We start from the raw sequence: 20,112 nt of genomic DNA on the forward strand, positions 1-20,112 counted from the left end.
TGTCATGAAGAATCAAAGCCACATACACAGTTTCACAATCAACTGAAGAATGAAAAACGAATGCATTATGTATTATGTTTATAGCACCCAGCCCTATAATTGATAGAAAATCCATGATTTAAAAAAAATTCCTGGACTGAACAGATAGATTGGTTTTCATATGTGTAGCCAAGTCTTCATCTGACGGAAGCTACAGAAAAGAAGGAGCTAGAAAGCTCCTGAGAGATTTTTTTAGTCCAATCCTCCCCTTAAAGATAAGAAAATTGAGACCCCTGAGATTAAACCATTTGCAGTAGGTGGCACACCTCAGTAAAGGCAGTGCTGAGACTGGAATCCAGATGCTTGATCTTTTCTCATTACATCCAATAGCTTCCCAAGAAAGGCCTCTAAATAGATTCATGGGATGTGGATGACTGAAAAGAGGGACTTTCAAAGTTCTTTGAAACTATAAAGAGCATTTTAAAAAGCCAGACACCTGCCTTGTTATTAGAAGTTGGTCAATTTTCCAGATAAACTGACAATAAAAAATCTATGCTAAATCAGCAAATACACTTCACATACTCACTTTCTAGAAATAATTTTAGACTCTAGTCTGGCTTCATGGTACCAGTATCCAAGAACATGTGATTTATATTGTTTTACTTTCTCATTAAAAAAAATTGAAAACAGAATATCAGTTTATTCAGGATTAGGAAGAGAGTTTATTTTATGAAGAAGATGAAATATAGTGGGTTTATGAACAAGCTATTCCATACTTTTCATCCAATGATAGAAAAATTAATAGGAGACCTCTTTAAGTGCTGGAAAAATAAAGAATTAAATTACCAATCTCATAATTTTTCACCAATACATTCCCAAATAAGCAACAATTCATGTTTTTTAATGTATTGTGTGTTTTTAAGAAGGTAATTAGTTTGAAAAGAATCTTTATTGATCAGTTCTATATTTAATGTAAGAAAAGCAATGAATGTGTCTATGGGTTTTTAGAAAGTTTATTATGGATATTGAGAAAGTCTCCAAATCACCCACCTCTCATGGACACCCAGCTAAAGAACAAACATGTTTGCACATGTGACCTGGATTACCTTGGTACAAAATTTCAGTTTTTGAAATAGTTAATGGCAAATCTCAATAAAAATTCACTTTGAAAGTATCCAATGCTATTAAGAAATAAGGAGCTCATATTTATGATTTTTAAAAGTTACTTGGTTGTTATATGACTTTGTGTATATATTTTGATTTTAAAACTCGCCAAATGAGTGGAAATGCTTTCAGGTAATGATCATGAGTGTCTTTTCTAAGGATGCTACCATGGCCTAAGACAGCTTTACAATCCTCTTTTGAGGTTACTTTCAGAAAAATACAAGTCTCATAATTTAATCATTAATTTGCTTTGGTCCCCAATAATATTCCAATAAATCATCTTTTATTTCACCAGTCCTGGCAATTTGAAAAAATAAAATTAATATTTGAATGAAGATTTGTCATCTATGAAGATATTTAAAGGAATGTTAATTCAGGTTCTTATAGTAAACCTGAAATTTGAGCATTTCATACTTTTAAGATGTGTAAATTGTAGTAACTACTCACATAATAGACATCATTTGTGTAAGTTATCATTTTGGAATAATGAGATTTCTAAAACAAAAGCAATGCATAACATTAAAATAGGATTCTACAGTTCACAATGATAAGAATAATTCTATACTGTGTAACAAAACCCATGTTAGACAACATATGGAAAGTTTATAGCTGTTAGTGTTTAATTTATAAATAATAGCTCAGTAGCATGGACCCAACAAATTGACAACTTTCTTGGAAGTCTCTCTACATGAATCACTGCGGTACTTAAGTATAAGAAATAGGCTTTATTGTAAAATGTTATTAAATAGCACCAATATTATTTGAAGTTAAAGGGAAACATTAATAGGAATGCAGCATACTGGTTTAATTTCTAACTATAAGAAAGAAAGCATATCCTAAACAAAATAAGAATTGGATACAGATTATTTTGAGATAAACATTACTTATAAAACATTTCAGGGTTTTGCTTGTAAAGTTAGAAAGAAAAGCCAGTACATTGGTCTTTTACATTCTGTTCCCAAAGGAGACATAAATGCTTACATAATCAAGACAGTGCAATCTCAGCAGTAAAAATTCCTGTGGGAGATACAGTTACTCATTCTATATATTAGCTCAACAAGAACACAAATATAATAAAAGTGCTTTAAAGCAATCTGATTAGAGCAACATTTACATTAAGTACAAAATATACAGTAAAATGAAATTTCTTGTTAAATAGGATTATAGATTAACAATACTTTATTTAAAGGAACACATTTGCATGAATCAATTTTCACATTTATTATATTTGATAGCCCCTATCACTACCGTATGCTTTCATTTCTGCAATTTCTAGAATCTTTGTATATCTTATTGCTAAGAATCCCTATGGCTTTTTCTGCAAAGGTAATTGTATTACTTTTAAATTACCTTTAAATAAAAAATAAGAAATAAGAAAATAAGAAATCCCTTATTTTTATGGCAGTTGTGCAAAAAACCACTGTAGTATTTGAGAGAAATGTATCTTGATCATTATAAATTCATCATGATAAAAGATATACTTTTGTACTAAAGCAAAAAGTGTTTGCCTTTAAAAATAGTGTTGTCAACCTATTGTATAATTCTGGTTATAAAGTTAGATATGAAATCTGTGGTTATTAATTATAAAAGCATTATTTGAAAAAAAATTTGCCAATAAACATTTCTAAATGTGGCTTTCCATCTTAATAGTTTTCTTAATGAGCACAGTTGGGGAATGAACAGAACAGTAGTCGCTTTATGCTGTAACAACAAAGAAGTAGGACAGTATCCAAATCTCCAGACCTGGGAGCAAGTGTTCAGTCGTGGCTCAGCTGCACGCTGACAGAAGAGAAGATGCGTCCTGCGCTCATACACAATGGGGCAATGACAACGTCTGTCACACTCTTCCAGATTGTCTGCACTGAAGGCTGGATCATTAGGCAGGTCTTTATGAAAGGCATTATAATCCTGGAATGGAGGAAGAGAGATGTGTAAGGATTACTGGTGCTACCAAATAAGGCCACTGGCTCTTGCACATGCGTGAAAAGATATAACAATGGCCTAACTCACCTAAATTTGGCTGAACTTTTGAAACAAATAAAATAAAGTGACCCACATAGTGATAAGATGCACAGAAGTTGCTTAAAAAATAAACAGGCAGGTAGATGACAAACAGTAATCTTATTTCTTTTGGTGGTATGCTCTCTGAATCAGTAAAACAAAAAATAGACCAAACCGTAAATTTATCTGACTTTCACCCCTAACCATTAACCTGCCTAACCTTTCACATTTCTCTGTGGTTTTAATTCCTGGTAGCCTTTCTTGTTGCCTTATTCCACTTCCCTTCCCCTTAGGACAGGCTGGGCTGAATGCTTGAGTGTGTGTGTTTGTGCGTCTAACATATTGAAACAAACTTTAAGTTCTTTAAGTGAGGACATCCTTGATCCATAGTAAATGTTTGAGGTGAGGTGAATTTAGCAATCTGTTAACATTAATATTATTGATTTTTCACAGAGAGGAAGGGAGAGGGATAGAGAGTTAGAAACATCGATCAGCTGCCTCCTGCACACCCCCTACTGGGGATGTGCCTGCAACCAAGGTACATGCCCTTGACTGGAATCGATCCTGGGACCCTTCAGTTCACAGGCTGACGCTCTATCCACTGAGCCAAACGGTCAGGGCTATATTTTTAATTTTTCACAATAATTACATGTACTGAAAAGGGTTGTGTGGTATAGTTAAAAGAGCCCTGCAATGTCTTAGATGAGAAAAACTAGACGATATTGAAATTACTTTATTCATATGCCTTTTCTTGAAGTAACTGCATATTCTCATATTACTGTGAACGTGGCTTTTCTCTGTCACCCTGTGGAGAATGTTTCCTGCGGCAGTGGTGCTCTTTGAGCACAGCGGTGTTTGTGAATTCTCAGGCCTTGATGGCAGCCTCAGTGGAATTTTTATTATTACCTGGGTGGGCACAGGAAGTAGGGTTGATTTTCTTGGCTTGCTTTTACAATGTGACTTAAGTAAAGGTCTGTGGTACTTATTCCAAAGAGAAGGAAAGATCAGGCAACTGTCTGATTGCAATATTTTTAGAATACTGAATTATTCATATTGATTGTTTACAGATTATACTTATCTTGTGTTTTGTTCTAAGTACTAAAGACTTGATGCAATCTCGCAAGAAAATTAATTACTAGGTGTTTCAGAGCTAAAGAGTTGAATAGAAACTTGAATGATGGCAACGTTTGGCTTCCTTATTCCATTAGTTTCTCATTTTATGTGTGGCTTTGGGTAAATGACCACAAATTAAAGTATGGTTTGGAAATCTTAGGGAGTGGCTATCAGGATTATGTGCCCTTGAAATGTCCAAATGGTGCTGTCATTATAATAAATAGAACTAGTTTGAAGTCAGAATGAAAACAATTATATCAAAATAATCTCAAATTGACATCCTACAAGACTTAACTTTAGATCAGAAAACTTCTTAATCAAATCCACTTCATTCAAAATATAATTAACTTGCCTTTCTTCCTTAGGCTAAGAGATTTATCATCTTCATAACTTGTTAGATTTCCATGTCTTAAGAGGGAATTAAGCTCGGGACAAAAGTGGATTTTCCAGTTCAGCAGACTGCAGTAGCCCACACTTGAGGACGTTAGTTCATAGGATGTGCTGAACTCATTATAATGTTATTTTCTTTCAGTTGTTGTTCTCTCACTTTGGGTCAAAGAATCCAAAGATCTTCTGATATCAAACAAACTGTTTCCTCAACATCCTAAATAGTACCCCTTCAGAAACTCCAGGCAATTTGGAATAACCCAAAACTTGGTTGAGGCTCAATGTGGCCAACCTAAATACTTCAGATCAATAACTTGCAATTGCCAAATGGTGGCTACCTCAGCCTGAGCGTGGTGTGGAATCAAACCAATTCCCTGGATCCTAATGACCTGAACTCTGGCCTGGGATACATCGCCAGACTGAGTTCAGGGTTGTTATTGTTTTGTTTGTTTGTTGTTGTTGTTCTTATTTTCACTTGTTTCTTTAAAGAATTTAAAAATCAGACCCATTGAGATCATGTGATGTTTTCATAGCTTTGGTCACATACTCCCTATCAAAAGAAAAAAGAGAAGGAGCGAGGCAAGAGCGAGTGAGAGAGAGAGAGAGAGAGTGCACAAGCTTACTCAAATATGTTTGATATTCTCTAAGGTCTCTACTTGATCCATTCTTATAATGTCTTGTAAGCCACTAAAGATTAATCTATTTTATCCAGGTATAAACTAACTTTTAAGCTAATTTTTGTTAGAAGTGACTTCTCTACTTGCAATCAAAGCTGTCTGATGACAAATGTATGATGGTTAAATATTAATGTCCCACATGAATGCAATCTGAGAAGAAAGCTGAAGTTAAATAATATATTTCATGTGGCTGAAAAAGAACTGGTTTGATGATTCACCAGACACAAAAACCCCCATGGGTCTCAGGACAGCCAGGTGGAGAGAAGCATCATTTGGTTAAATGCAGTTTTACTTACATCTTACAACCATTTAGAAAATGAAAACCTTTTTGTTTTCAAGTCTTCCACAAGTGCTTTGGGAAAACCTGGCTTTGTTGGCTATGAACATGGCACTCTACATTTCCAAACAGCTCCATAGCCAGCATTTCACAATATGCTGCAGCCTCTCAGTTTTGCACATTTTTGAAAGCGAGAAATCTAACACAGAGGTTAGATGACTGGTTTTAGTTCATTAGGAATCCAAAATTTTATATGCTGAATTTTAAAAAATCCACGTATTGCCCTGGCGGGGTGGCTGTTAGTTTCAGCATCATCCTTTACACCAAAAGGTTGTGGGTTCGATCCCTGGTTGGGGTGAGTATGGGAGGCAACCCATCGATGTTTCACTCTCTCATTGATGTTTCTCTTTCTCCCTTTCTCTTTCTCTACAAAATTAAAAAACAACACCACCACACACACACAAACATCTCCTCGAGCGAAGATTAAAAACAATCCACGTGCTAATGTCAGAATATGAACTATACATCTGGCCTTCGTGGACCTGCTGATGTATAAAGGCAAAGGTTTTCATTCCTTTAGCAGTCTTGCGGCATTTTCAACATAGTTTAGTTGTTTACAATCTTTAGTGATCAAACTGAATTGATGCTCATTGTTTATCCTTTGCCTATTTGGTGAATTTTTATTTACTTTTTTTAGACTCTTTTCTCTGTCCACACAGCCTTCCCTGTGCCCCCCCCCCCTCCTCCTCAGGTTTAGGTGAGTTTTCTCAGCATCCACCTTCGTACCCAGCCAGCTGCCCTGTAGTGCTGTGAAGTAGCTGAAGGCAGACCCTGCATCTTATTCATGCTGGGCCCAGTGCCCTGCACAAACTAAGCATTCAGTAAAGTTTTTTTTGGTTGAACTAAACAGCTAGCTAATTGACTAAAGAACTTGATTCAGCTGGTAAAGGGGAATGGAGACTAATTTTTGTAACTTCTAACAGGGAACACACTATAAGTGAGGGTGCAGCAATACCATCTAAAGTGATTAGGGAAGGCATGGCGGCATCTGGGGTTACATATTTGACCAGGATGGACCTAAAGCACAAGCTTGGCAACTGCTGCCTCTCAAATAAAGTGGGTATCTTTTAAAACGACAACAACAAAACTTCTTGGTAAAATATGGCATTTTCCCTTAAAAATGTTTGATACTTAAAACTGTTCTCCAAAGCTGTATGATGCCTTTTGAGTGTGAATAAAGTTACTCAAAGTATCCTATCAATGTCCAGTAGGTTTGCTGTATATATTTTCCCTTGAACCAGAATTGCTGTTTATAAGTGAAAAAGGAACCTGGGGGCCTTGTCATTTCATTATCCCGCAGTTTGAATTTCCATTCATTTGGTCTCATTCTTGCCCTTTGCCCCTGGCAGGAAGCAGGTTTTACATCCTTTTCCAGTGACACTGTCGCTGGCATTCTGCTCCGAGATCACTTTTGTTTTACCCCAAGCATAGGTGGTGACTGCATAGACAGTGATGGAAAACACGAAGAGCCCTGCCCAAAGCCAGAGGCACAAGTCCCAACAGAGCTAGGAGAGAGCGCAGCCTGTGGCAGGAAACACGGCCTCCAGGTTTCCACCTCCACAGGCCGCAGGGGCCCAGCCTTCAGACAGAGGGACATTCCCTCTGTTTAAACTCTTAACCCAGCCCCTGCCTCTCCTCGCTCCCACCCCCACGATATTAAAGAAAACACACTTCCAAGGCCTCCCATTCTCGCTAGGGTATGAGGAGCTGACGTGCGTTCTCCCCTTGCATGCCAGCCTGGGAGAAGGGGCGGGCAGGGGCCAGGTGGCAAGGAACAGGCCCCTGTTTCAAACAGCTGGCCCACCCCCCGGGGGGCCCCCTCTCACCAGATGTGCAGACAGCTGAGGGTGGCAAAGAGAATCCCCGCGGCAAAGGCCAGGGGGATAGCCAGGAACACTGTCAGGAACTTGTAGATCACGTATTTGCTGACTTCGAAGAGGGCATGGCTGCAGATCCACACCTTGTCGAAGGAGTGCGTGGACTCGGGCTCTGCGATCACATCCTGGAAGTCCACCTGCGGAGGCGAGGCGCGGGGTTCTGAACCGTCACCCAACCCGCGCCCCCGGGAACCCGGCGCCCTCCGGGCGGGGAGAGCAGAAAGGAAGGGCTTGGCAGGGGTGCCCACCTTCTCTGAGGGTCAAGGTCGGCGCCCAGAACTGTGGCTACCAATTCCTGGCCCCGCAGGCGGCCCCGCGGCTGGCGGATTCTGGGTCCCCGGGCCCCGCAGGGCTGACCCAGTGGCGAGGGCTGGGGTTGGCAGAGGTAGAAGGTGGGGGGTTGGGGGGACCGCACCCCCTGGGCCGGGTGGGGGCTGGGACTAGCCTCAGGCCCAGGTTTTGACCCACCCCGGGCTTCACCTTGAGATGCGAGTTGAGCTGGTTGGGGTCCCGATCCGGGTCCGAGTCCACGTACTTCTCGGGGTGGGCGTAGTCCAGGCCGCTGTGGTGGCTGTAGGCGTCCTCGTCCATGAAGAGCTGCACGTCCGCCTTCTCGGTCTCCAGCCCCATCGTGGCGCTCGGCGCGCGGCGGCTGCACCCGGCGGCTGGCGAGGCGCGGCTCCGGCCGCCCGGCCGCCCCTTCGCGTCGCGCCCGCCCGGCCCCGCCCCGCGCGCCTCGCCTCCCCTGCGCGGCCGGGCGGCGGCCCTTCCCTCCCCGCTGCCCGCTCCGCCGCGGCTCCGGCTCCGGCTCCGATCCGGCACCGGCCCGAGCGCCGCCCCGCGGCCCGGCCCGGAGGGCGGAGCCCGGACGCAGCGGCACAGCTGCTCCGGCTTTGCGCGACCCGCGCCCTCCCCGACTGGTCCCCAGCCCCCCGCCCCCTGCAACCTCCCCAGCTCCGGTCCGGGAACGCGGGGAGTCGCTCCACCCCGGCAAAGGCGTGTCGCGGGGACCGGGACGCGCACCCGCCCCACGGATGGGGCCGGGGCCCGGGGCCCGTCGCGGGAGGCTAGAACCGGGGTGCGGCAGGCCTGGCCGGTTCCCAGGGGTGATGGACGTACAAAGGGGCAGCTGGAGACGAAGAGCGGGAACGGTATCCGAGGTCTGGCTTCATCTCTTGTCTCTACTGGTCACGGTGTGAGCTTCGGCCCGTCTGGGAACCCCAGCTGCCTCCCCAAGACGTGGAAGCAATGACACCTGCTTCACAGAGCCTTCGCGTGAGAACGAAAGGCGTTAATGCATGTAAAACCCGCATGCGGTCCCTAGCACACAGCAGGCTCCCAAACCGCGTGGTGTCCTCGCACTGGGAGATGAGGAGCCATCCGCTGATCGCCAGGCAACCCGGCACGTGCCAGGGGCTCTGCAGGCACATCAGCTATTTAGCCAGTCCCTTACCCACAGCGTGGAGGGTATGGGGTTGGGTAGGTGAGCCTCCTGCCCCTAGGAGTTTGCACCTTCAGACCTGGAGGGAAGGTCTGATTCCCTCCCCTCTGAATTATAACTCAAGTTTCCTTTGAATCAGACAGACCCTGTCAAAAATTCCTGGCAGTCACTTCTGTAACTGCTTTGTGGGAATCACGTAAACAACCCCCGAGCATAAAAGCCACCCGCAATGGACGAACCAGCCTGCTAACTACCCACTCAAAAGCCTTTAGAAGGGAGGGGTTTGAATGTTCATGAAGGGTCTAAGGTCTGGTGGACTTAGATGTGTGATTGGAGAGGAAGAGGAGTAGTAAAAACTTGCCAAAAGCTAAATGATGGGTTCTAGACTTGAGGGGGTGCCTGCTCAGAGCCTAAGACGCAGTGGGAACCCGCTAAAGTGTTGCTGAATATAGTGCATATGGAAATCGCTGTCCAGACCAAATCCTCTCGTGTGACCTGGATTTGAAGAATGACCTCTTCTAAAAGAAACAGGCTATTTTTGAAACAATAACAATTATAAAAAAAGAACAGGACTGCAATTGGAAAACTATTTTGGAGCCAAACCTTAGGATTTCTAATAATTAGGTAAAAAGTTGACGCACCACTACTGCTGCGCGTGGAGGGCGGCGTGGAAACACTGTGGAGGGTTAACGTGGATCTCAGGCTTCCAGGCCCCTTCTTCTCCAGGGGTGGTCCTCCTCCCCCTTCCCCTTCTTTCTCACTGTTCTTTCCCAGTGTTATTTATGTTTGGTTAATTCCAAAGTGATGAGTTAGACGTTCTATTTATTGCCTTTTCTGTCCTTCTCTACCTCCTCCATTCACCCAAGAGGCAAACTCTGAGAGCTGGGACTCTTCTAGAGATTTTTTCCCCCCCAACATCTATTTATCAATGTGAATAGAGGACTTCAATCCATAAGGAAATCTGTAATATCAATGACCAGGACGTGGAAAAGAAGTGAGTTTACAGCGAACTAACATTTTGTAAAAATTTAGTTTTCTTTAAATTATAACATCAGATGTTAAGATGTTTCATCCAAAGAAGAAAGTCATTCCTGAATGCTAGAGTGGTCTTAGGCAGTGGCTGAAAATCTGACATTAGGGCTTATTTGCTTATTGATTTTTTGTCCTCTGACCACATTTAAATTTCTAGTGGGATTAGTAAGACCTTTGCAATAATTTTCACAAGTAATTGAGTTATTATTATTACTAGAGGCCCAGTGCATGATTGAATCATGCACGTGTAGGGTCCCCTACACGCTTTCGCTTTCAATCGCGGGGGAGCTGGGTGCCTGTCCGCTGGTGCACCAGGCCTTTCAGAAGCCTCCGGCGCGGCAGAGGCTTCTGAAAGGCCTGGTGCACTAGCGGACAGGCACCCAGCTCCCCCGCTTTTGATGGTCCGCGGTGGGATGTGAGCTCGCTGCCCCAGAGGCCCCTTCTGTGCCGCTGCACAGCCATGGTGCAGAGGCTGAGCTGGCGCCACCGCTAGTGACAAGAGCTCAGCGTCCCGCTGGCCCAATCTGCTACCCGGGCCACCCCGAGTCCCGCCCCCTGCGCCTCCCACTGGCCCAATTGTGGGCATAGTGGAGTGATGGTAATTTACATATTAATGAGACAGTTTAGATTACAGACTTATTTGTAAAATGATAGCTATCTATGAAAGTGCCTCTAAAACCTAAGTTAAAAGAAACCCATGTAGGTTTGTTGCATGTAGCATAGAATTTCAAAGAGTAGGATGCATGCATGAATTCACTCATTTACCAATTTTTTATTGGTAAATGAGCACCCTGCCCGCCCCTCAGTGGGTATAGTCTGTGTGAGGTTCTTATTTTGATGAAATTCTTGTCCATTTCACCATTTTAATACATAATATTCTCGAGAGGAGCTATCAAAATGATTTTTCTTATCCTATTAGTAAACGCTTAGAAAAAATGTTAGCTGCTGTTGCTCTCAAGGAGTTTAAACCAGTGATGACTACAGCAAAGGGTATCCTATCTCCACTAACTGGAGGAGAGAACTACCAGGAAAGCAGGAAGAGAGGAGGTGGATTGGAGCTCTATGTCTGAGCACACTCTAGTATCTCTCTCCAAATAAAGCCTCTTTTATTAAAAAAAAAAAATTGCCCTATGACCAAGGGAACTGTCAACATAAGAAACATTCAAACCTGTGAAGAATTTTTGTGCGTTTATTTGAGCCCAAACTGTCAACAATTGCCGAGAAGCAAAATCTTAATGGATTGAGATCATACTCCAGAGAATGGTAGTTTCACACCTTATTTTACACATTAGTATAATAAAAAATAGAAGACGTATGTTGGTTACATAAAATCCATTGGTGATAGATTAGAAAAGTGGGAGGAAGCAAAGCAGGGAAACCTCTGGGATTGGATAAAAAATAAAATGATAGACATTTCTTTTATTTAGGTGAGTGCAGGATAGTTAACAGTCAACAACTAACTCAATAACAATGAGGGGATTAGTGGTCTGTGCAGAGCGGAGCCTGTGCTTTGAGAGGCCCGGAAAAAGGATAATTACTTTGACATTCCAATGAGATGTTATCATAGATGCAAAAAGACAATGGACAGGCACACATAAGGTAAAGACTGACCTTTGTCAGGGAAGATGCTGGCATAGGACATGACTACCCACCATAAACTGCTTTTAGTTAAAAAAAAAAAGCTTTAATTTCCATCCTTTGTGGTTACTTTAGGTCTCTGAGTTTGCAAAGCCACCATGCAGGCCTTCCCCGAGCTAGTCAGTTTAGCATGTATCCTCTTTTCGTTCACAGAAATAAAAAATTTTGTAATAAATCTATACCAGTGCATTCATCTTCTGGCTGTTATCATAGATTCTGACAAGATGGCTGTTTTTCAGATGATTTATTAATATAGTTGAAGATTAACAACTTGATAATGTTTTAGGCAGTTAGACAGACATGAGCAGAGCAAGGACCATGAGCCAGGTACAGAAACTCACCAGGGCAGACAGCCCCAGATGCCTGGCAAAACTGGGAAAACAAGAACCTCACCCCCAGGGAGACCTATCCACCCCTAGCATGTTCCTGGTCATGCGATTTGGACCCCCTGTCTTTTCGTATCACTAGTCATGCAGTTTAGACGCCCTGAACTTTTCCCCCCTAAAGATAATTCTAGGCCTCAGTTATATTTCAGCTCCAACCCAGAAAAGCAGGAAAACCAGACAACTGATGCCATGGCTACCTCAGAACCAGCTACATTGATGAATAACCCGCTGCCTTGGCACCGACCAATCAGTGGAGACCATGTCCGTGAAAGAGCACACCTGATAAACTGCTGAATATTCTATTGAGACCCTCCCCTGAGACTCCCCTATGATTTCCACCTGCAAGAGAGATAAATACGCTCAGGATGAAGAACCCAGGGCACACTCTCCCCCACGGGAGCACAACCTTGCCATTTTCTTCCACCTTCTTTCCTCCAAGGGACCCCACCAAAACTGCAACCAGGGGAGCAGCAGGCAGCTGCATCTTGTCCCGGGCTACCCCCCTGAACCTGTCTCCAAGGCCCCCTTTTCTCTGACTTCTCAGTGAGCCAGAGCAGCCCAGCCTGGGCTCTCCTATTGCTTCTTCTATGCCCGTCCTTGTTTTACTGTCCTAAGTATATTTTATTTTTTGCTGTGGCCAATAAATTCTCACTTATTTTGCTACACTTTGTCTCTTGATTGAAATCTTTCCTTCAAGAAGACAAGAACTGATATCTTAACGTCTCCCTGGTAACATACATTTGGTGCCGTGACTCGTATAGCAGCCATACAGCTCCAAATGGTACTGTCTGAAGGATACCAAGCCCTCACTCCCACAGGACAGATTCCTTATTTTGGGCCTCTGGACAGACATCAGCAGCCAACTCCCTCCTAGAAAGTATGGGAACCCAAAGCCCACAGTGACCCCAATCAGCTTGAAGCAGCCAGAGCGGTCTTTGCTCAAAGGACTTCAAAGAATGGGGTCCCCATAGTTTGAGGAAGTTAGATATGAATGGCTGGGGTGGGGCCTGCCCTGGGGTCCTGAACAGGGGTTGGACCAACTTTGCCCTCAGACTGCCTCCCTATGGGTGGCCCAGCAGCCAGCAGACTGCCAGTGGGCAGGTTCGGAATCAGGGGGTTCTTGGCGCAAGCTCAGAGGAAAACAACATGATTCAATGCCACCTTACTAGGGCCCTGGACTAATTTAATAAAATTTGCATTGCAGTTTTGGTCCTCCCATGTTATTTTCTGTATGCATTATGGGTAAGGGCATGCTTAGAAGAAATGTAGTTATACTAGGGGCCCAGTGCATGAATTTGTGCACCTTGAAAGGAGCTGTGGGCCGCGAGGCTGCGGTGAGCACAGGGGCGGGTCTCAGCCCATCCTCTGCGCCCCCGCCCGGCCCCTCCCACCTCGGCCCCCAGTCCCCTGTCTGATGGCAGCCCTGCTCCTGCCGCTGCTCGCACCGACTGATGGCGCAAGCAATTGGGACCAGTGCCAGCAGTGAGTGCGAGCGGGGTCAGCGCCAGCAGCAGGTGCAAGCACCAGGCAGGACTGCGGCGTGCAGGAGCAAAAGAATTTTCAGTAACCACCAGAGGCTTGCCCCGATGACAGCAACCAGCACCCCGCCTTGGTCTGGTGCCCCTGCTCACCTGCTCCACCATCCCTCTGCGGCCAACGCCCGCCATGTTCCACACTCTGCTGCCTGCTCCTGCACCCACCTTGTTCTGTGTGCGCCCCCTGGTGGTCAGTGCACGTCATAGCAACTGATTGTTTGGTTGTTCCGTCATTTGATTTATTTGCATATTAGGGTATATATATATATAGATAACCCCTTTCTGTCAACTATCTCTGAATGGAAATGAAAGTCTCCACCCAGCCCTAACTGGTTTGGCTCAGTGGATAGAGCATCAGCCTGCGAACTGAAGGGTCCCAGGTTTGATTCTGGTCAAGGGAACGCACCTTGGTTGCGGGCACATCCCCAGTGGTGGTGGGGGGGGGGAGGATAGTGCAGGAAGCAGCTGATTGATGTTTCCCTCTCATTGATGGTTCTAACTCTCTATCCCTCTCCCTTCTTCTCTGTAAAAAATCAATAAAATGTATTTTAAAAAAATGTGTCCACCCAGAAAATCCCTCATTTAAACTATATAACCCAGGAGTTTGGGGCCATTGTCTCTCTCAACTGGCCTTGGTTTGAGTGTATTTTCAATAAATCCCACTTTGCTTTACTTTCATCTTCATTGACCTTAAAATCTTTTCTGCATCAACAAGAAGAACCAAGGTTCCAGCTGGTAACCCTGATTGCTAACAATAATAGATTAGTATTTGTGAATAGGATAGTTTATAATTATTTTGTTACTCACTGTTCTCACCATAGTATCTAAGAAAAAGGGGTATTTTTCTTGTTCATTGAAAATGGTATGTGAATGCTTTTATGAATAAAATATGTAAGTTCTCTCTTTTTTTTTCAAATTATAGATGTGTCATTTCTTTTTCCTGTATAGTTTATATATAATATTTGGCAGGGTCTGTTTTCAAGCTTCCTTGTGCAAATTTGTTATTACTTAAAAATAATACTGACTTATTGATTTCACCATTATGATCTAATGATATTTAAAGCATTGGGATTAGACAGGGTTTCTCAGCCTTGATACTATTGATATTTTGGACCAGATCATTCTTTATTTTGGGGGGCTATCCTGTGCATTGCAGGAGGTTTAGCCGCATCCCTGACTTCTACCCACTAGAGGCCAATAGCACTCCCCAGTCATAACAACTAAAACTGCATCTAACCCTTGCCAGATATCCCCTGGGGGCCAAAATCACCTTCCCCTCCTTTCCCAGGCTGAGAATTATTGCATAAGACATTGTTGAAACTACTAAATGTGAATGGGGAAAGTCAAGGTCCAGCTGTCCATTTACAAACCCATGCTGAAATCTCAGAATTGTAATACCAATTTGTCAGAAATTCCAGGGATTTTTGATATTTTTTTTGGCCTGGTAACAATTTTAGAAGAACCAGTTACCATCGCTTAATTGCATTGTTTTCAATATGATGTTATTATTTGAGTGATACATATACCTCATTAAGATACCATCAAGAAACAGCTGCTAGGCCCTGGCTACCTTGCAGCCTCCTACACGTCCCTCATAAAGGCCAGGATGGTTTGAATAATTATAGCTGGAAAAACAGAGATTTGGGACTTGATTTCATCTCAGGACTGTAAAATTTAGTAAGTTTTGGCAGTCTTTAGCAACTAAATATCTTTTGCAAGGTTTAAGGGATCTCAACTGAGAAGTCCATGGGCTGGTTAGTGGAACAGCTAGATAGCTGCTTAGCATGTCCTTTAAGCATCCTTAGCAGACCTGCTTGCTTCCAGCAAGGACACAGCCTGAGAATTTGGAAAAACCTGCAGTATCCTATAGGATCCGTTTTCTCTGGAGAGTGGGCTTTGCATAAACTATTACTCTTTCTTCATCAATATGTATTTTTGTCTTCTCTCCTCTCCACCCTCACCCGATAGTTATCCACTACCCAAAGCACAGGATAAAAACGCTTAAAGGAACAGGTAAAAAGGAGTCTGTTATTAAAGTTATTCGGTAATCAAACTTTTGTGGAATTGTGCCAGGGAGTTTAATGTCACTTAATTAAAGTCTGTTAATGTATTTTTTTCTTGCCTATCACTTGTCTTTTTGTCCACATTCTGGGTAAAATTAGCCCTGTACCAGTGAACCAGGGAATTTTTTAATTTAACATTAAGGCATAGTAGCTTTTTTTTGGTAATTGGTGCCAGTTTAATCTTCTGGCTGTTTCAAATAGCACTTCCTCTCAAAAACTTCTTTTCATACACAAGAATTTTCAGAATTAACTGTTGTTTGGGAATATTTCACTCTTAAAATTAGATGGGGAAGAAGGTACACTATTGAAGTCTGTATTCACGATTAGAGCTGATATGATAGGTCATTTCATTCTATTTGAAACAATGTATGACAATTAATTTTAGATGTATTTTATCTTATTTTCCAAAAGTAAAGAATGTTCCTATTTCATAGTTTGAATATCCCATTGATTTTTAGAATTCTGTATATATAAATAAAACATATCCATAGAACTTTGATATTTTATATTTCCAGATAATGAAATAGGCACTAATTGACTTTTGGTGAGCACTAACTTTCAAGTTAAACTCTTTTAAAAAATATATTTTTAAATTTATTTTAGAGAGGAAAGGAGAGGGAGGGAAAGATAGAAACATCAATAATGAGAGATAATCATAGATCAGCTGCCTGCTACATGCCCCCTACTGGGGATTAAGCCCACAATCCTGGGCATGTGCTCTTGACTGGAATTGAACCCAGGACCCATCAGTCCACAGGCTGATGCTCTATCCACCAAGCCAAACCAACTAGGGCTCAAATTAAACTCTTAATAAGCACAACTTCCTCTATATTCAAATGGGAACATATTTCTGCAAAGCTGCATAGTTAAATGATTTCCAAATACCCACTGAAATGTTCAAAATAAGATTACTAGTTACTACAACAATAGAGCTGGAGGTTGATTTCTTGATTAAGGGTTTTATTTGGATAAAAATGTTATCATGGCTCAATTTGAAGTCTTTGTTTTCTCTAGTAATTCTTTTCACAAATGTTATTCTACTTTCATTTAGAGTAAATTTCATTTTTTTAAAAAGAACATAGCTAATCTATATTAGTCAAGAGAAAAAGGATGGGAAGTATTTTTTATTTTATTTTATTGCCTATTTCCAATAGAAGAACAAGGGCAAAAATGTAGAATGTTCTCCACCTGGTTCTTGTAAATTGCTTTTTGGTGTCTCTTAGGTGACCTTGAATGCTGGAGACAGTAACCTGGGAGTGCAGAGCGAAGGGCTGGACGCTGCCAAGGGGCTTCGCGGAAGAAGTTTTGGATTATACTTTCCTATCCATAAACACCTAGGGAGAATTTTGTTTCCAGAAAGTTTACTAAAATAATGTTTGTCTATTTTTGCTCCGTGGTTACATGAAACTGCAGGGCAGATTTTTACATTACATAACAGCATAAAATAGGTTAGACAACTTAGATGCCTGTGTCCACTCACGCTGGGCCACTGAAGCCCAGATGGGCCCTCACTATCTGTCAACTGCTTAGTAACTTCCGGGTTCCTTGTTTAGAACAGCGAGGTTTGGATCTAAAGGCAGATATTTAAAAGGATACCCTATTAAATACATTGTAAGTCAGACTATTGACATTCTTGTGTGCCTGAAGAAGACATTTCTTCTTTAATTAAATAATTAGGAAGCAAATAAATGTCTATTTCAAAAGCAATTTTATTAGATGTTTGCATTTATTAAAAAAAAATAGGATTCCTTCAGAGCATTCAGAAAACTCTTATTTTGCTAACCTCAAGAGAAACAACTAAGTTTCCATTGAAATATGCACTAATTCCCATAACATCTGTATTTATGTCACTATCTAACTTTTGGGAAATGATAGCAATTATTTGCCAAATAGACAGAGTGCCTATTTTCCCTTTATTAAGGAATGAAGATAAAATTCTGCAGGTTACTTGTTATCACTCTGTATACATTCATAATTTACCAACAAGTATGCATTTTTCCTTTCTAAAAACGATGTGGTCATTGGATAAACAAGTCACTGAAAACAAACTTAGATAGGAAAACACTCTGGTTCTAAGAAACTGCAAACTACTTTATTTGGAAATAGTAGAATTTGCAGAATGTTGCCGTAAAGGGCATGCTACTCAAATTACTTGGTTCTGAAGAATCTTACTTTGAAAGCGGAGTATTTTCTGAAGGAGTGGAGTGCAAAATAGCTACATGGTTGGGCAAAAAATAGTTATTATTTTATCATTATGTAAAAACCTGTTCAATTTTCTATGTATATATTGCAAGTATTTTTCGTTAAAAATATAATAGAAGACATAATGAATGACAAATGAATGACTATTAGGTTTAAATTATTTATAACTACAGGATGCCAATTAACAGAGTTGGGCTGTCCTTCAGGAAAAGATTAAAATGTAGTTAAGTTTCTTTTAGGTTTAGGGATATGTTTTAGGACAGTGGTCGGCAAACTCATTAGTCAACCGAGCCAAATATCAACAGTACAACGATTGAAATTTCTTTTGAGAGCCAAATTTTTTAAACTTAAACTTCTAATGCCACTTCTTCAAAATAGACTCGCCCAGGCCATGGTATTTTGTGGAAGAGCCACACTCAAGGGGCCAAAGAGCCGCATGTGGCTCACGAGCCGCAGTTTGCCGACCACGGTTTTAGGAGATTGAAACCTACTTTAGAAGCTCACACTCCTGTCATGGATCTTATTTTCCCCTAAGTTTCTTCAGTGTTTTCTTGTTGGTTTGTTTTTTTCCTGCCAGCAAAAGTGTTTCCATGATGGAACTGTTACCCTTTTCCTCCCCTCCACTCCTCTTCCTTTCTCTCTTTCTTGCTTTCTTATTCTCTCCTTTTCCAAAATGTCATTTTTCCCAATCTTGCTCATTAACAATATCTCTGGGTTGGGAAGAATTTTGGAGGTTCTAGATCAGTGATCATCAATCAATGACTCTTCATTAAGTAGCCATACAGGCTGTGTTGAAATATTTAGCAAAGGGGGATTACTTTATAAAGCAACCCAAATATGTCTGTTATAAAATTCTTCATTATTTGTGCAAATATCATTTATTTGAAATTTCTTTCTCTTTCTCCCCCTCCCTCCCTCTCTCCCTCCCTCCCTCCCTCCTTCCTTCCTTCCTTCCTTCCTTCCTTCCTTCCTTCCTTCCTTCCTTCCTTCCTTCCTTCCTTCCTTCCTTCCTTTCTTCCTTCCTTCCTCATTCCTTCCTTTCCTTTTCTTTCTCTCTCTCTCCCACCCCCATTAGTCATCTTCTAAATTTGACAGTTTATTTAAAAGTATAAAATGTCAGCCCTTGACCCTACTGAGATTCATTTTTAGCCAGATTAATTTCTTTAGTTGTTCTTCACATTTCACTATTTTCAAATACTTACAATAATTTTTCTCACTGAACCTGTTTCATGTCTCAAAAATCATACTTAAGGTATAATATATGGTCTGGGTTCTGAGCACCAACCTTTATTTCAAGTGCTCAGTAAATCTTTTCTGAACTGAACTACAGCCCCTGCTGGCCACCATCGAGCTCCAGGCCTGTTTAACCTATGTGTTGGCTTGTCCCATCGACACTTGAATCTCATCATGTCAAGTAAGTAGTGTATCATCATCTTGCCGTGATCTTTTCTTCCTCCTACATTCCTTACGTTAGAAAATGTACTTCATTGAGCTGCTCAGGACAGGAATTTGGGGATAACCCTTTTTCTTAATCCCATATTCATTTTGTCACCAAGCCTTGTCAATCCTACCTTCACATGCCTCTCTAATTTTCTTCTTTCCCTCCTCTCTCTACTTAGTTCAGGCTCTTATTAGTTCCTGAATTCCTGCAGCAGCTTCCAAATTGATTTCCTTATCTCCAACCTGTACACACACTGTAGCTATCCTTTCTCCACACTGTAGCTAGAGAGTGCTTTTCAAGGTCACTCTCCTCCTTAAATCCTTTGATGCTCTCCATTCCCTTGTCAAATGACCTTTGTTGGTTGTAGGACCCTTCAAGTCTGCCTCTTACTTATTTCTTTAGCTCTCTCTCTCTCTCTTTAGTTTTAAAATTTTCAATTACAGTTGACAGGTGCGCACCCTAGTGATTAGACTTTACATAACTTACTAAGTGATCATCCTGATAAATCTTGCACCCATCTGACATCATACATAGTTACTACAATAATATTGACTGTATTCCCTATGCTGTACTTTATATCCCCATGACTATTCTGTGACAACCAATTTGTACTTCTTAATTCCTTCATCTTTTTCACCCATTCTCCCAACCACCCTCCTCTCTAGCAACCATCAAAATGTTCTCTGTAGCTAAAGTCTGTTTCTGTTCCGCTTGTTTGTTTATTTTATACTAGAGGCTCGGTGCACGAAATTCGTGCACGGGGGGGTCCCTCAGCCCAACCTGCACCCTCTACAATCCAGGAGCTCTCAGAGGATATCCTACTGATGGCTTAGGTCCAC

The 20,112-nt window shown here is 41.9% G+C and overlaps 1 protein-coding gene across 1 annotated transcript; it reads right to left on the minus strand.

The window, feature by feature from the left end:
- Positions 1 to 974: 974 nt before the first annotated feature.
- CAV2 (caveolin 2) lies at positions 975 to 8,267 on the minus strand. Its single transcript, XM_079785445.1, has 3 exons — positions 8,016 to 8,267; positions 7,485 to 7,672; positions 975 to 3,051 (listed from the first exon to the last, which is right to left on the minus strand). Exons 1-3 carry the CDS (start codon positions 8,163 to 8,165, stop codon positions 2,901 to 2,903), a joined length of 489 nt encoding a protein of 162 aa, XP_079641571.1. The 5' UTR covers positions 8,166 to 8,267; the 3' UTR covers positions 975 to 2,900.
- Between the last annotated feature and the right edge of the window lie 11,845 nt (positions 8,268 to 20,112).

Source organism: Cnephaeus nilssonii (genome assembly GCF_951640355.1).
Source record: "Cnephaeus nilssonii genome assembly, chromosome: 12".
Taxonomy (NCBI): Eukaryota; Metazoa; Chordata; class Mammalia; order Chiroptera; family Vespertilionidae; genus Cnephaeus; species Cnephaeus nilssonii.

Bases quoted from the DNA above. Each gene is read 5' to 3' on its own strand.
- CAV2 (XM_079785445.1), bottom strand. From the start codon at position 8,165: ATGGGGCTGGAGACCGAGAAGGCGGACGTGCAGCTCTTCATGGACGAG. The intron at 7,673-8,015 runs GTGAAGCCCGGG...TCGCCTCCGCAG, and splicing joins AGCTCAACTCGCATCTCAAG to GTGGACTTCCAGGATGTGAT. The intron at 3,052-7,484 runs GTGAGAGGGGGC...CCTCCATTCCAG, and splicing joins CTCAGCTGTCTGCACATCTG to GATTATAATGCCTTTCATAA.